The 15,041-nt window shown below is 38.9% G+C and overlaps 1 protein-coding gene and 1 long non-coding RNA gene across 2 annotated transcripts in view; one reads left to right on the top strand and one right to left on the bottom strand.

Moving 5' to 3' along the window:
• LOC137198838 (CUB and sushi domain-containing protein 3-like) overlaps nt 1-8,538 on the top strand; it is a 381,075-nt gene extending 372,537 nt beyond the window's left edge. Inside the window, exons 65-72 of the mRNA XM_067612808.1 lie at nt 685-796; nt 890-1,069; nt 2,834-2,893; nt 3,645-3,803; nt 5,013-5,149; nt 5,786-5,873; nt 6,613-6,748; nt 7,340-8,538. Coding sequence (XP_067468909.1) covers nt 685-796; nt 890-1,069; nt 2,834-2,893; nt 3,645-3,803; nt 5,013-5,149; nt 5,786-5,873; nt 6,613-6,748; nt 7,340-7,499 — 1,032 coding nt within the window. The 3' untranslated portion in view covers nt 7,500-8,538. The remainder of the gene's footprint in view (nt 1-684; nt 797-889; nt 1,070-2,833; nt 2,894-3,644; nt 3,804-5,012; nt 5,150-5,785; nt 5,874-6,612; nt 6,749-7,339) is intronic.
• On the bottom strand, nt 5,162-14,906 carry LOC137198840 (uncharacterized). Its single transcript, XR_010931690.1, has 4 exons — nt 14,641-14,906; nt 14,433-14,507; nt 12,705-12,813; nt 5,162-5,485 (listed from the first exon to the last, which is right to left on the bottom strand). It is a non-coding gene; the product is annotated as an uncharacterized lncRNA (long non-coding RNA).
• Between the last annotated feature and the right edge of the window lie 135 nt (nt 14,907-15,041).

The following is a 15,041-nucleotide window of genomic DNA, read 5'->3' as shown; positions in this document are numbered from 1 at the left end:
GTAGCCTCCTACTGGGGCTCAGCACGAAAGGACTGTCTGGAGAAACACAAAAAAAGAAATTCCATACTAAAAAGACTGGAAACTTCATTTGAATGTATTTGAATGCAATTTTGCACAGAAGGAGACGTGTTGAGTTGGTCAATGTATTCACACTGAAGGGATGCTTCCACAGCTGATGATGATGAAGTGAATATTTTAATAAAAAGAGAAAAAATCTATCCTTTAAATGTGATCAACAGGTTTGATTTCGATAATTGTCAGCTATCTGTAATGTGGACTCACTAGTAAAGGATATTTCTCACAAGATACATCTCATAAGAGAGGTACTTGTAATATTTTCAAGAAAACCAAAGAAACAGTTACATGGTTTTTCAGTTGCATCATCATTGCAGAGTATGTACGTCATATGAGCATCACCAAGGCCCGCTCATTAAATACTCTGAATAGAAAAAAAGATATGAAATTATGAATAAACTTTTATGTGGTATTTGTCAGGATGGTACTAATTCATTTTGTATAATAGCTTTCTCCTCTAATAAATGAAATAAAGGACATCTGTACAGCATTTCAACAATATTAAAGTCCTCTGAAGGTATTCAGTGTCCTTGCACCATGAACACACAGAACTCTCTCAAACTCTCACAAACCTGAATCTGTGTTTGTGTGTATCTGCTTCTCTCTCAGGTGGGGAGTGTGGTGTCATTTCAGTGCCAGCCCGGTCATTTGATTCAGGGCTCTTCCTCTAGAACCTGCCAGCCTGATTTGACATGGAGCGGAACACAACCTGAGTGCATACGTAAGAAAAATACATCCTTTCAAGTTTTTAACATCATCCTACCTATCTATCAGACTCTAACTCCAGTGCACTGATCCCCTCTCCACCCTCCAGCACATGCCTGTAAGCAGCCCGAGAGTCCGCTCCATGTGGACGTAGTGGGGATGGATCTCCCTGGTTTTGGCTACACCTTGGTGTACAGCTGTCAGCTGGGCTACTTCCTAGCTGGGGGCTCTGAACACAGAGTCTGCAAGAGTGACGGCACATGGACTGGAAAGATGCCTATATGTCGAGGTAAAAAAAAAAAAAAATCTGTCTTTTATATATCTAATGAGTGCATTTGATTTATGATGTTATCCAGAGCAGTTAAGACTGATTGAACACGTAAAAGTGTTAGGTGTGTCTTGCTCAAAGACGTGTTTTCAGCACACATACAGGGACATACTGGCCATCTGGAGTAGCATGAGTTTTCCTGATGGGCAGGTCTGCCTATGGGTCGGTGGTGAGTCTGGCAGCACTAATACAAAAAGATTTTAAAAATGTCCCATGGCGTTTCATCCTGCATCAAATCGGCCAGGCCAGGCCAGTTTGGGTGGTTTCTAGGCTTTTGTGGGTTTTATTCCAGTCCACCTGTACATCCTTGTAATGTATACATGTGCTAATGCAGGGATTGTGACCTATTAACCATCATTCTTAGCCACATTGTGTAATTACTAGCATAGAATACTCACCATTAGGCTGTACTTAAACTAGATCAACAGTTGCCAAAACAATCTCAACAAAATGTCCATTTAGTAGCTATTCTGGGGATTTCAATCGTATCACACAATCTTCCACAGCACAGAGTTTGCACAGTTGTCAGTGTTCAGATTGCCACAGCAGTTCAAGAACAAGAAAGAAAAGTTGAGATTGAAAGTTCATTGTCAAGTCTGGAAACACTAGTTGACAAAACAATCTCACCACAATATCCATTTAGTAGCTGTTCTGCTGCTTTCGGTCGTACCACAGAATCTTCCATCAGTATTTTTGCAAATAGCAAAGTAGATTCCCCAAGATGTACATGCAATGCCAAGTTGTGCATTTTTTGTATCATAGAAATAGTGTTATGTTTTTATCTTATTTACCAGCAAATGATAACAGATGAAGTTGTGAGGCCACCTCTGTGCAAGGAAAAAACTGCAAGCTTCAACTTTAAAATCATTCCACCAAGGCTGGCGCCCTTGTGCCCTGAAGTAGCCTTTAAAATGGGAGCACTCTCTGATCCAATTTGAGATTGTAGGACAAATACCCTCTGGGTTGCTTGCCTTGCTTGTTGGTAACAATGGCTGCACCTTGAAGTGATGATAGAAGCTGTTTAGAATGGTCAAACTCAAAGTGTCTGAAGGCCACACTTAAAGGACCAATGTGTAGGATTTAGTGGCATCTAGTGGTGCGGTTGCAGATTTCAACCAACTGAATACACCTCCCCTTCCCCTTCCAAGCTTGTAGGTGGCTGCAAAATTCACAGAAAACATGAAAGGCCTTCTCTAGAGCTAGTGGTTGGTTTGTCCATTTTGGGCTACTGTAGAAACATGGCAGGCTCTGTGGAAGAGGACCTGCTCCCCATGTAGATATAAATGGCACATTCTAAGGTAACAAAAACACAACAATTCTCATTTTCAGGTGATAATATACTAATTAAAACATACTTATGAATATTGCACTCCATTTCTGCCAATAGATCCCCCTGAATCCTACACACTGGTCTTTTAAAAAGAATCTAATATGCACTACAATTATTGGTCATAAACTTTATTGCATTGCTCTGCCTACAAATAACCATTAAAGAGATTTATCTTTGGTGACCCCTTTTCAACACACTCATTGCTCATTATGGGCATGTGTGACCAGCACTGCACTCTAATTTGATAATAATAAAGTGCACTCTCCTCAGTATAAGCCTGGTTTCTTAGGGCTTTAGCTGAACATTTTAATATCTTTTCATACTGTGTCACTACATCACTGCTCATGTTCTCACTGGACATTATCTTTCACCCTCTGTCTCTCTTTTGTGTGTAGCTGGAGAGAAGAAGAAACCTGTGAAACCAGTAACGGGAACCCCCAGCCCAAAACTTAACGGTCAGTTCTGTTACAGGCTTGTCTATTTCAGGCTGGTACAGTCCTGTCATTCCTTGTCTATTCTTGACTTTTCTTTTTTCATTTTATTTTGTTCTAGTTTAGTCTTGTCTTGTCTGCTGTAGTTTAATAAATCTGCTCTGCTTCATTCCACCCGGCTCTTCTCTGCTCTACATTGTTGTTCTTCATGTGCTCTTGTCGATTTCATTGTACTTTACCGCATTCATTCATAGTTCTGAATAATTTATTTTTCCTCATTATACATAGAAAGGTAAATTAGCTACTGATGTTCTCTACGCTCTTCTCTATGCTGTAGTTTTGTTCAATGTTTTTTTAAGCTCTGCTCTGTTGTAATCTGTCCTATTCTGTTGGAGTTCTATAACTCTCTGTCATTACACATGAGTTCTTATAGCTGCAGTATGTACAAGTTTCTGTAACTATCAAAGCAGGAAGCAGCTTCTAAATCTATTGAAAGGTTCTGTCTAAAGCCACATGTGAACTCTTGGCTTCTTAGTACACATAGTAATGGGGTTATTACCTATGCAACTATAGGAAATATAAATGAAAAGCAAGAACTTTCACTCATATCTATTCATGTATTTACTGTATTCCAATAAGGCACACAAGAAACTTGAAATTCTGCAAGATTGTTTTTTTATCTAAACTGCGTGAAATCTAAGATCTTACTGATACTTACTAAACACATGCGCTATTTTATTTTAACATTTCTGTTTTATTCTGTTCTGCCCTGTAGTTCCAGATGATGTCTTTGCACCTAACTATATTTGGAAAGGATCCTATAATTACCGTGGGAGGAAGCAGCCTATGACACTGAGCATCACCAGCTTCAACTCCACGACAGGGAGAGTCAACGTTACCCTTAGCAACAGCAACATGGAACTGCTCCTATCAGGCATGTTACAATGCAGCTAATTATATCCTACAGACTGTATATAATGTATAGTAAATGTTATGTGACAGGACATGGCATGGTCATACTGTATGTCATGTTCATGGTACAGTGCACTGGTGTGTTAGCCATTCTGAGTAATATGGAGCTCCTACTATCAACACTTTGTATTGCACACTTTTTGTTGTTTTATGGCAGATTATTGCTGTATGAAGTTAACTCCCTCCCTAGAGCCACCAGCCTCTTTTTAAATGTTTGTTGCTGTATTTCCTGCCCAAACCCTCATCTGCACATACACTTATTCACACACAGACCTCCCAGGGTCCTACAACAACATCAGGGGGGGGGTTAAGACCCTATTAAAACGCAAATCCTGTTGAAGCTAGAACTGGTAGCAGAGAGCCCAAAAACAAAAAACATGCAGCTATCAGACTTTTAACATCCATCCTCTGGCTTAAAGGAGCAGCTTTAGATCAATAACGGCTAAGGCAGTGCTCATGCAGTCACCAAAGGGCCAGTGCCCAGTTGCAATAAACTTCAATGTTGTCTTAAGATGTAATTTTTTCCCTTACCTAAGCACTGTACTTAAAGGAATAGTTAAACAATTTGGCAAGTACACTTATTTACTTTTTTTCTGAGACTGAGATCAGAGGATCAATCTAAATCTAATGTTTGTGCATATCTTAACCTTTACATGAACAGTAATGTTAAAAAAAGACAATTTGATTTTAGGAGTAGGGTGGATCATTTTGGGGTTTTTTTCTTGTCTTATTTATTCATTGGGACCGTGTATAGTGTTAAACATAAATGTTACTATTTTATGAACTGTACCAGAGTTAGCTTATAGTAAATTTTCATCTGCAGTCCCTACAGCAGGTCACAATTAAAACATTTTACAGCACAATACCAAACAGTACAAAGCAAAAAACACACATTTTTATACATGGTTTCAAGGTTTTACTCTCTCTTTCATTTTTACCTTTATTTTACTGATCCTACTCTTGCTTACTGTACTGTTAAAGTTGTTTTTTTTTGTCCCAACATGTCTCTCTCTTCTATCTTTATGATTTCCAATTGGACATGATACCGTATATACACATTGGGGATACACCAGTTCAAAAAGGAACACATGCTGATGTAATGTTCTGCAGCAGGCTAGCAATTATATTCCCTGGGACATTATAAACCATGGATTTATTCTGTCCTCTCCAGGAGTGTATAAGGCTTCTGAGGCCAGGCTGCTCCTGCTGATGTACCAGGTGAACTATGTGAACCAGGGAAACCAGCTGAAAGACTCAGCCATCTCTCCAGCCAAAATCATAGATGACTCCTGGACCATGGATGGATTTGTAAGTCTCAGCAGACACAAAGGAATCAACTTTATTTACTTCAGCCATCAAAACTACAAGACAAACATTTTCAGTGCATTAACTCTGTGATTGATTGAACAGACAAATTCAGGGTGAGACAGTCACTGCTCCACAACTGAGAGACACATATCTTATTTGTTCAGAAAATCACTGCAGTGATTACTTTCTGTGAGCTTACTGTGGTCATCTGCTTAGTTTTTCTAGGTTCTTATACAAATCCCTTTTTCCCTTATTTTGTCTAATTCTTAACATTGTAGTGATGCATTCAGTAAATATTCATCATGGGGTATCTGCAGTTTTGTAGCACCAGCTGGTCTGAAAAAGCAGGAAAACTGGATTACTCACGATTTACAGCAAAACATTCAATAAGTCTCTTTTTTTTACTCAAGTGCGTAAAATTGTGTAAATCGTCGTAACGTTGTTTGCCTATAAGATATTTCAACAATAGATTAAGCAAAAGTCAAAAGCATATCTTGAATTTATACATTGCTGTGTTTACACAAAATGAAATCAACATTTGTCCCTCTCTTGCTATCCCTCTCCCTCTGTTTTCTTCCTTTTCCCCCTTTTCTCAACCATTATTTCTCTCCTGTCTTTATCATCCTCCCATTTCAGGTATCAGCAGAGCCTGATGGTTCTAGTTACGTATTCCAGGGTTTCATTCAGGGAAAAGACTATGGACAGTTTGGACTTCAAAGACTGGGTAATTCTGTTTAGGTTTAGTAACAGCATCGGATAATGCATATTTTTGTGTTAAGTCAGCTTTGACTGTAAATGACAGATGTGAAAATCTCATGAACTGCCTGCGAGAATCTCACTGATGGAGAAAGTAATCAGGGAGCTCCTCTTTGCTGGCAATAATGACCTTATTGCTCACACTTAGTCAGCCTTGCAGTGGATAGATTCTCACTATGCAAAAGCTGCTCTTCACACTCGAAGTCATCTTAAAAGGGCTAAACTCCATCAGCCTGCATCTTCCATCGCCATCAAATTGAGTTGAAAGGAGTCATTTACCTTAGGTGATCGGGAACTGATCTGTACTGATGCCAAAATCAGCAAACAAGCTGAGGCAAATGGCACCTATGGTAGACTCATTATTTTGGGATTAACAAGACATTTACACAATCTGGACAGTGTGCTGTACATTGCAGGTCTCAGCTCAACTGCAAATGCTAAGAAGAGAAAATAATTGTGATCTTCCAGCATCCACTGTTGACAAGATCTGACTTGCAGCTGTTATGGAGAGAAATGCTAGTCCTGTATACACTTTGTCACTTTGGAAGACCTCCTTTCAAACATGCAACAAAACTGAGTTTTTTGATTTTTCTAAAATAATATGATCAGAGTTTTGCTTATAATAAATCAATAATTCTTTGTCATTTCATCATTCCATCCTGACCAATTGTGTGACCAATGACGATGCTTTTCTTTGTATACAACAGGTCTGAATATGTCAGAGAGTCAGAATTCGCCACCGCCTCAGCTTGGTACCAACAGCAGTTCTGTGGCTATCGCTATTCTGGTGCCTTTCTTCGCTCTAATCTTCACAGGCTTTGGCTTCTATCTCTACAAACAAAGGTGTGCTAAAAAAAACACACACACATGAATTGCATTTAAGTCATGTCTGTTCTTCCGCAATAGAAAAAAAATGTGTTCCTGTCATTGAATTGTTATATCACTTGTGTTTTTTGTGCTGTCACACAAAAAGTACAAAGGCATTGTTAACATTTAAGCATCTTGTCAGATTCATGAAAACAGTACCTGCCCCAGTGGTTTGGTTGTTGAGGAGACAGTTAAGTCATTATCTGTTGCAAACTGTGCTGCAAAACAATTCTGTTTAGGAGGTTGTAAATTGGATTTTTCAGAGATGTGATTTAAGCACAATTGACTGGTATTCTCATTGTTAAAAGATACAAATGTCCTCTGTTCTGCTGTTAGTATCTCAAAAAAAAAAGCTTGCTGAAGGAATTAGTTTTGGATGGGCTGATTGGAATCTCACTAGGCTTCCTATAAGCACAACTCTCCTTCTAATCCTTCTTATAACTTGTTTACTATTCCACTCCCAAGACTCCCCATAGCTATTGTCCACCAGTTAAGTGAATATTAACAGACAAACAGTTTTATCACTCTAACATTGTAATTATATTTGCTGTTCTGTTTTTTTCACAGAACCACACCAAAAACACAGTACACAGGTTGCTCAGTCCATGAAAACAACAATGGCCAGGCTGCCTTTGAGAACCCCATGTACAACACCAACGCCAAGGCGGTGGAAGGGAAGGCTGTTAGATTCGATCCGAATCTAAATACTGTCTGCACCATGGTCTGAGGATTGATTGTCCTCACTTGAACTTAATGACTCAGATATCTAAGGGGACCACAATTGGTACAAGGCTGTGAAGGGGGAAAGCCGTATGCTTCGACTCAAACCTCAACGTCGTCAGCAACATGGTCTATACATTGATTACAGAAAACCTTCAGTCCCAGTTCAGAAACCTAATCTCGCCCAGTCAAGGGAAAACTATCCATCTGAAACCAAAACTCGGCGTTGGTACCTTTCATTCGCAGCATTTTGCATCCGCAACTGAATTTAAACAAATGTAAAATTTCTGCAATCTCTGATGGATGCAACACAGCCAGTGTAAACTCACAGTGAGATGTGACGTCAAGAAAAGGATGAAAACTACACCGGCCTATGTATTATCCAACTCTAACTCCAAGTCTTAGCTGGTCAAGGAAATTCATAATTTGATTCTAAACCGAACATAGCCGTTATACTTCAACCTCTTATTTAATCCCACTCACTGTTTAATACCAGTAATAATGATAAAGCCATGACCTGCTAGTCAGATATCATGACATGTCACCATAACCCAGTGCCGAATTTTGTATTTCACACAGAGCTTTGGAGAGAATGACCCACTCTCCGCTCTGTGACCGTTAGTCCTTGCCCGGGGAGAGCGAGAGCACATTATCAGTGCTCTGGCTGTGGTTATACATCATAGAGATAAACTGCACTACAAAACTAGGTTGATTTCATTTGTACCATGTTGTCTCCCCAACTGTACTGAACAAATACTTACTTTGAGGAACACAGAAGCAAAATGGCTGCGGATGGCGAAGGATGTCACAAAAGACACTGTGAAGCAAAGAATGCTGTTCATCTGGGTTCAACACTGACAGTAACAGACACTGTCACCAGCAGACCATAAGTAAACTAGAAACTGACTAGTTGTGAGCAGGAGCCTCTTAAATCTCTACAATGACCACGGAATACAACACCCTAGCAACCAGAGAGGACAACCTCCTGACTCTGTGACAACCAGAGGCTGGTATTACCAGTCTCTTGTCTTTTTTTTTTATGAAAATGGAGTCTGAGACGGCTAATGCTAGCAGACAGTAGCAAAAGTTGCTTTGAAAAGGGACTAACTCCTAAGCAAAGGATAAGGGGGAGCCCTGGAGACGGAGCTATAATCCTAACTGAACTGGGATTAGAGCAAAGCAAAACTAAAAGGAGTCTAAAGGGGAGCTAGCATTAATAGAACAGATGAGAAGAGACTGACTCATCTAATGGATAAACTGCTCCTTCCCATCCAGTGGATAAGAGATGGAGACAACCCCTAACCGAACTGGAAGTAGAGTAAGGGAGTCATCAAGAGAAAAGATGAGATCTTAAAATCCCAACACAGCAAATCAGAGCCTGTCTAACCTGAAATCAACTACTGAGAGAGGTCAGCCCTCCCTCTATGTGACGAATCAGATCAGACAGAATATGGCCTTGAGGAAAGATGTTCCCGATCTTGTGAATTTCAATGGATTCTGATGAGAAAGACGTTGAATGGATACAGAGGACTCTGATGGACTAACAAAGGAAAAAGACTTTGAGAAACAGAGAAAGCTCTGGCACTAAAGCACATTCTACAGGAACACTACCTGTCTACCCACTGAGAGACGGACAGATAGAAAGGTTACACAGTCAGAGACACTGACGGGATTGAGTGACAGACAGAAAAGATGACAGGTGCACACACTAATGAAAATCTAAAGAGACAGAGAGCAGACAGGTGATATTAAGAGACAAAAAAAACAGATATTGTTAGACGCAAAAAAGATAGACACGTTCAAGAAGACAAGTAGGGTCTTAAGACTGTTGCAGACTTCCAGTGTCTCCACTCCACAGACAGACAGACAGGTTCAAACACAGATTAACAGGCTTACAGACAAACTAAACACAGACAGGCTGATAGACATGAGACATAGACAGGCTTACAGACAGACATAAATTGACAGACAAGCTAAAAGACAGACAAACAGGGTTATAGCCCTACAAATGTGGACACCGTTCCACTGTAATTCTGCACTCTGCGAGTGCTTCTCTCCTTTCTTTGTTATTGCTGCAGAATCTTCTGATCTGTAAATCTATTGCATATATATTCGGGAGCATTCACCACCTATATTTTTGTGCTATATATTTACCACAGGGGAGGGGCTGAAGGGGAAAGACAGATTATAGCAGAGAGTTTTTAGAAAAAAAAATGAAATAAATATCAGATATTACAATTATGTGCTGTTCACAGAAGTCACAAACAATATTTTTGTTTCCTTTGTGACATGAAATTGGTTTTATTTCCATTTCTTGTGTAAACGTGACGTTCCTCACACCAACACTGTCTTTCCCACTGAGGCAATCATGATAAGTGTCAGTGGTATTGTTGTTGTCATTATTGTTGAGATGCAAGGTTTGCCAGCAACAATCATGCTGTTTCAAGTTAATGTTTCATCACACATTTATTACACATGGCAGATTTCTAAGATAAGATAAGATGATCCTTTATTGATCCCTGGGGGAGAAATTCTGGTTATTCTATAGTCATTAATAGATGGAGTTTGTGCTGTGGTTGCCATTATTTTTCTTCCCCTTCACTGCAGTTCTTGATCACTGCAGATACATAACAGTGTCATCTATAATTTATAATTTAACGATCAGCTGGAACAGCACTTTTTTCTAACCTAACTGGTCATACGAGGCCACAGAAACATGTCAAAACTTACAGAAAACCCAGCTCTTAATGGAACCCACTGTTGTTTTCCATCATCTCTCACAAGGCCATGATGAAATAAGAAACATGCACTGTAAAATAAATAAATAAAAAAAAGATATAATATTAATGGCAAAGATAATAATGATTACTGCTGGTGAACTGCCCGACAGTTTGTGGATTATGGACCACATACATGTTTTGACCCATGTAGAAAATGTGTTGTGTATTGACATGCCAGTTCTTTTTTGTATTTTTATGTCATATGTTGACGTGTCGAAAGTAGTTTGGAAAGAGTGGCTTTTAGGGTGTTTTCCATGGGTTTCTTTGTGAAATGTTACTAAAATTATGACCCAATTTACTTGTACAACATACAGGTTGTAACCTTATTAGGTCTTAAAACCTCAAAGACAAGATGTGTAAATCTTTGAAGGATCATTACCTTAAGTTCACCTCCAGGTTTTATATCACTGAGTCTCGGTGCTCAAGTTGGCTCCTCTGTTAACGAAGCGTTTGGTCTCATAAATCAATACTGAAATGTCTGGGATCATGGTAGTACAAGAATTCTCTTTTCAGACGATTCAGATTTGACCTTGTACTGAAATCCACATCTATTATAAATTGGCTTACAAAATTTACAAACCTTTACTTGGATGTAAAGAAGAAGTTTGTACTCCCTTTGGCACTTGAGAACTATCATACACTTGTGTGTGGTGCAATAACATATAGATCTTAATGACGTATGATGTAGTGTTTTGCGTGTGCACGTTGCATTTCAAAGGCTCTGAAGGGCCTTGAACGTCATTTATTTCAGAGACACTGAAGCTTTAAGATGAACTGATGATTTGGGAAAAGATCTTCAAGGTTTTCAAGTTGACATCAGAGTAAATTCAAACATAAAACCAAGGCCACTGAGATTTGTTATTTCCCCTTGCGTTGAATGCTTATTTTTATTTTATAAATATATAGCCTTATAATCTCAGCTCACTGTTCCTTGGCTGGTAGTTATTTTTCAGATCTGGCCTGCTACCAACTCTGATAAAAAATGTTTATAGCTGGCAACCTTCACCGTGTTTAGCCCCTGTCAGCCACAGGAAGCTGTTGTTGCACAGGTTGTTGGCCTTTCTGATGGTTTCATGTGCCGTCGATAAACCACCGCTGAGAGAAGATGTCAGATATGAGTGTGCATAACATCCATAATAGTTTCTTATTGTAAGGGTTGGGCCTGAAAATGCACCATATACTGTACCTATATTAATTGGTCCCCACATGACAGGAATACATACACCAATGAGCATGACTCACTGTTTTTCAGCTTTGGTCCCCATTTAAAAAAAAAGTACTTATTTTCTTTTAAAGAGCCTGGTTTAAGGAGTGAGAGACAGAATTTAGTGAGTTTGTGTCCCAACACATGATGAATACCAGTTGCTTTTAATGAGTCTGGGTGCCAGGGTGAGCAAGAACATCGACTTTGTTTTAAGAACCCCCGCTGTCGTGACCACAGGCGCTGACTGCAACCAGCTGACAGAAAACTCCTTTTAGAGTCAGAACTGATTTAAAAGCAACGGTAGCTGCGGTTTCCCCGTTTATCCACGCTGCGAGTGTCCCGCATTGCATCGCTATGGTGACATTATTTCTTATTACAGTTTGGATTGATTGTTGCTGCTGCTGTTGTTGTCGTTGTTGCTGTTGTTGTTGTTTTTCGGTATGGATCTGACACAGTGCCTACCAAAAACCATGGGACTCCCCCCAAGCTCCCCCCAACCCTGTCATCCACACGAGCTCTTTCAAACACACGCACACACACAAGCACACACACACACACACACACACACACACACACACACACACACACACAAACACACAAACACAAAAACACACACTTGCTCCAGTCCTCCCCTTCATCAGAAGTCATTTTTTTCTAAGCTTCAGTCTATTTTGCCACAGGCTTTTCCTACTGACTGACCGCAATAAGACCCATGTGATTTGAAAGACTTAAAGCCGTTCCTGCCTGGGGACATTGGAAATATTCACCATTTGAAAAAAAAAAGATGAAATATAGAATAAAAAAGTGTTTTGTACAGAAATATATTTTTATGATGAAATTATTTGTAAAATGTATGAATCTATTATGTAAATTTTCAATGCAATGTAAGATTAAAAAAGGCTAATTGCTTTTGTAAAAAAACGTGTCTGTCTTTATTGTCTCTGTACTTTCCTGCTAATTGATTTGCTGTGACTATTTTATGTGATTAATACCAGGCAAACAAAACATTGTATTCAAATCCATATTACTGGCAGTGTACATTTCAACTCCTGAACCTACTGTCATCGGTTAGTGAATATATACCACTGTACAAACTAGAGATTATACATATTATGTTATGTTCAAATGTGACTGGAAAACTCATTTTCAAAGTCAGGGACTGCCTTGCAGGGGAAATACTGCAGGCACAAAGTGTAAAACCATATAAATAACAGTGCAGCTATCTCACCTTGAGATGAACTCCCTGAACTGCGACCATTCATTCACTGTGGAAGTCCTTATCACTGGGAATGCAACATTATTTCTGCTGCTGCACCTGTGACTGCTGGTCTGACTTTCTGCAACAGAGGCAAATGCAGAGTTTTCATGCTGCATATATCATGAACAGATATTACAAGCCATGAGATTTTTCTACAGCTTGGAAGTGCATGTCTGGGTTTTTTCAAGCAAATGAAGCCCGTCGCTAAATGTATCTGCGGCTCCTGGGTCACCACTGAGGACGAATAGCTACATCTGAAATGAAAAGTGCTTACATCTTAGCTCTTCTTAGCTCCCCAAAAATGTCTCAGCCGACCCAAAAACTCTCCAAATAATCCATCAGTTTAAACAAGTAGTGCATAGGAGTCAGTAGTGACACTTTTAAAATTGGTGAGCCAGGGACTGCTCTGTACCTTTAAGTTCCTCATTATGACACTAAAGTTATGCCTTCTACAGTTAACGAGCCAGCTCAATACCTGTCAGCACTTTAATCATTTGACACATAACTCTGTAAATAGTGCAACCACCAGTCCTTGTGGGATTTCAGAAGACCAAAATGTTTCTTCACAAAATAGATTAAGGCTGCTGATCAACAGGGGATCCAGACGGCTGAGAATTAATTATGTTTATGCAGCATCACCATGGGAGAACAAACTACGCAGTGGATATGGGCAAAAAGTAACAACTTTTTAAAAAATGACAACTGTATCACCTTTACTGAACTCTATTGGCGACCAGTGGGAATTGCAACAACACAAACTTGTCTCTTGTCATTTTCCTCTTGTCTCTTGTGACTGCCTTATAATGGACATAGTTTTACAAAACAAATGAGTAAGTTGATTTGACTGAAGAGGAGGAGGTATAATAAACAACAAAATTTCCCTCCCACATAAATGTAAGTCTATAGACTGCAAAATATGAGCCTACCTTTGCCTGTGTTTTGGAAGATAATAATTCAAGGGAATTTAAAAATGTGTCTGTCATGATTTAAGGCAAGAATTACTGTTGACATACTGCGTTTTGTGTTTGGTTGCCTGCTAAAATATGCAAAAATATTGTTTTACACATTTCAATTGGCCATAAAAGAAAGAAAAGAGAAAGGAAGAAGCAGAGAAGAGATTTCTTCTTGTTCCAACAGTTGAATGTTTGAGCTCCACTGTGCAGAATAATGTATGTACAGAGTTTGACACAAGAAGGCTGTTTTCACATTCATCTGCTGATTTTTAGGGGTAGGCCTACAAGCATGATTTGTGACATCACAAGTAGTTTGGAAGCCAATCCTGGTCAGCTGTTTCTCTATGTTTAAATAGGCTCTGTCCAATTACAGAGAAGACAATTGCAGTTTTGACTTAACTTTAGTTTGTGCCTTTGAACATCTTAATCACTGAATGTTTTTACATTTCACACTTTTGAACTGATGATTTAATTTAGTTCTGTTACTAAAATGGGTGAGCAACTTTGATAATATTTTAAATAACTGTTATTCAACTTTTTTGTTATCTATCTATCTATCTATCTATCTATCTATCTATCTATCTATCTATCTATCTCTCTATGTTCTCTATGTTTTGGAGATGCACATAATGCACTGGAGACAAATTTCCCCATTGGGACAATAAATATATCTTATTTACACCTATTTATTTTACCGGAGGTTCATTCTTGACCTTTAAAACAGCAGTTGAGAAAACAGTCTCACCTGAAAGTCCATTTAGTAGTTGTTCAGGTGCTTTTGATCTTATCACAGGATCTTCATCAACATAGACAGGAAGTCCTGAAGAAATGGAAATGTATTTGATTTATGGTTTTTTTTCCTTCTTTTTTTTTTAAAAAAAAAATACGGGACAAATACGCTATGAACCAATGCCACATTTCAAAATATTCATAGCCTTACTATTTTGCAATACCTATCTCTAAAAGGGCTTTTAAAAAACTGCAATTCCATGACAAAAAAATGGGCAAACTCCATCTGCAGATGAAGACCAAATGATATGATTGAAAGTTCCAGAGCAGCTACTGAATAATGTAGTGATTTCCTCAAATTTTTTAACTCTTTTATTAAGTTGCATTGCTGTTTCTTAAGCCAATGACAGCGGACGTCGGCGTGCTCATTTAGCACAATGACAGAAAAATCATATAAAGTTCAGATTTATAAACTGTACAACATTATTTAATTTGAGGAGATAAATTTCGGTTATTTTGGCTGGTAAACGTGAAACTCTTTCATAATTTTGGTGCCAGGTAGTTTTAGCTAGGAGTTTTTGGGGAACCACGCCGAGACGCTCCTTTGTTGACATGAAACTACGTC

This window comes from Thunnus thynnus, chromosome 15, assembly GCF_963924715.1.
Source record: "Thunnus thynnus chromosome 15, fThuThy2.1, whole genome shotgun sequence".
NCBI lineage: Eukaryota > Metazoa > Chordata > Actinopteri > Scombriformes > Scombridae > Thunnus > Thunnus thynnus.
The sequence above is the reverse complement of the archived record's forward strand: the minus strand, read 5'-3'. Positions and strand labels throughout refer to the sequence as shown.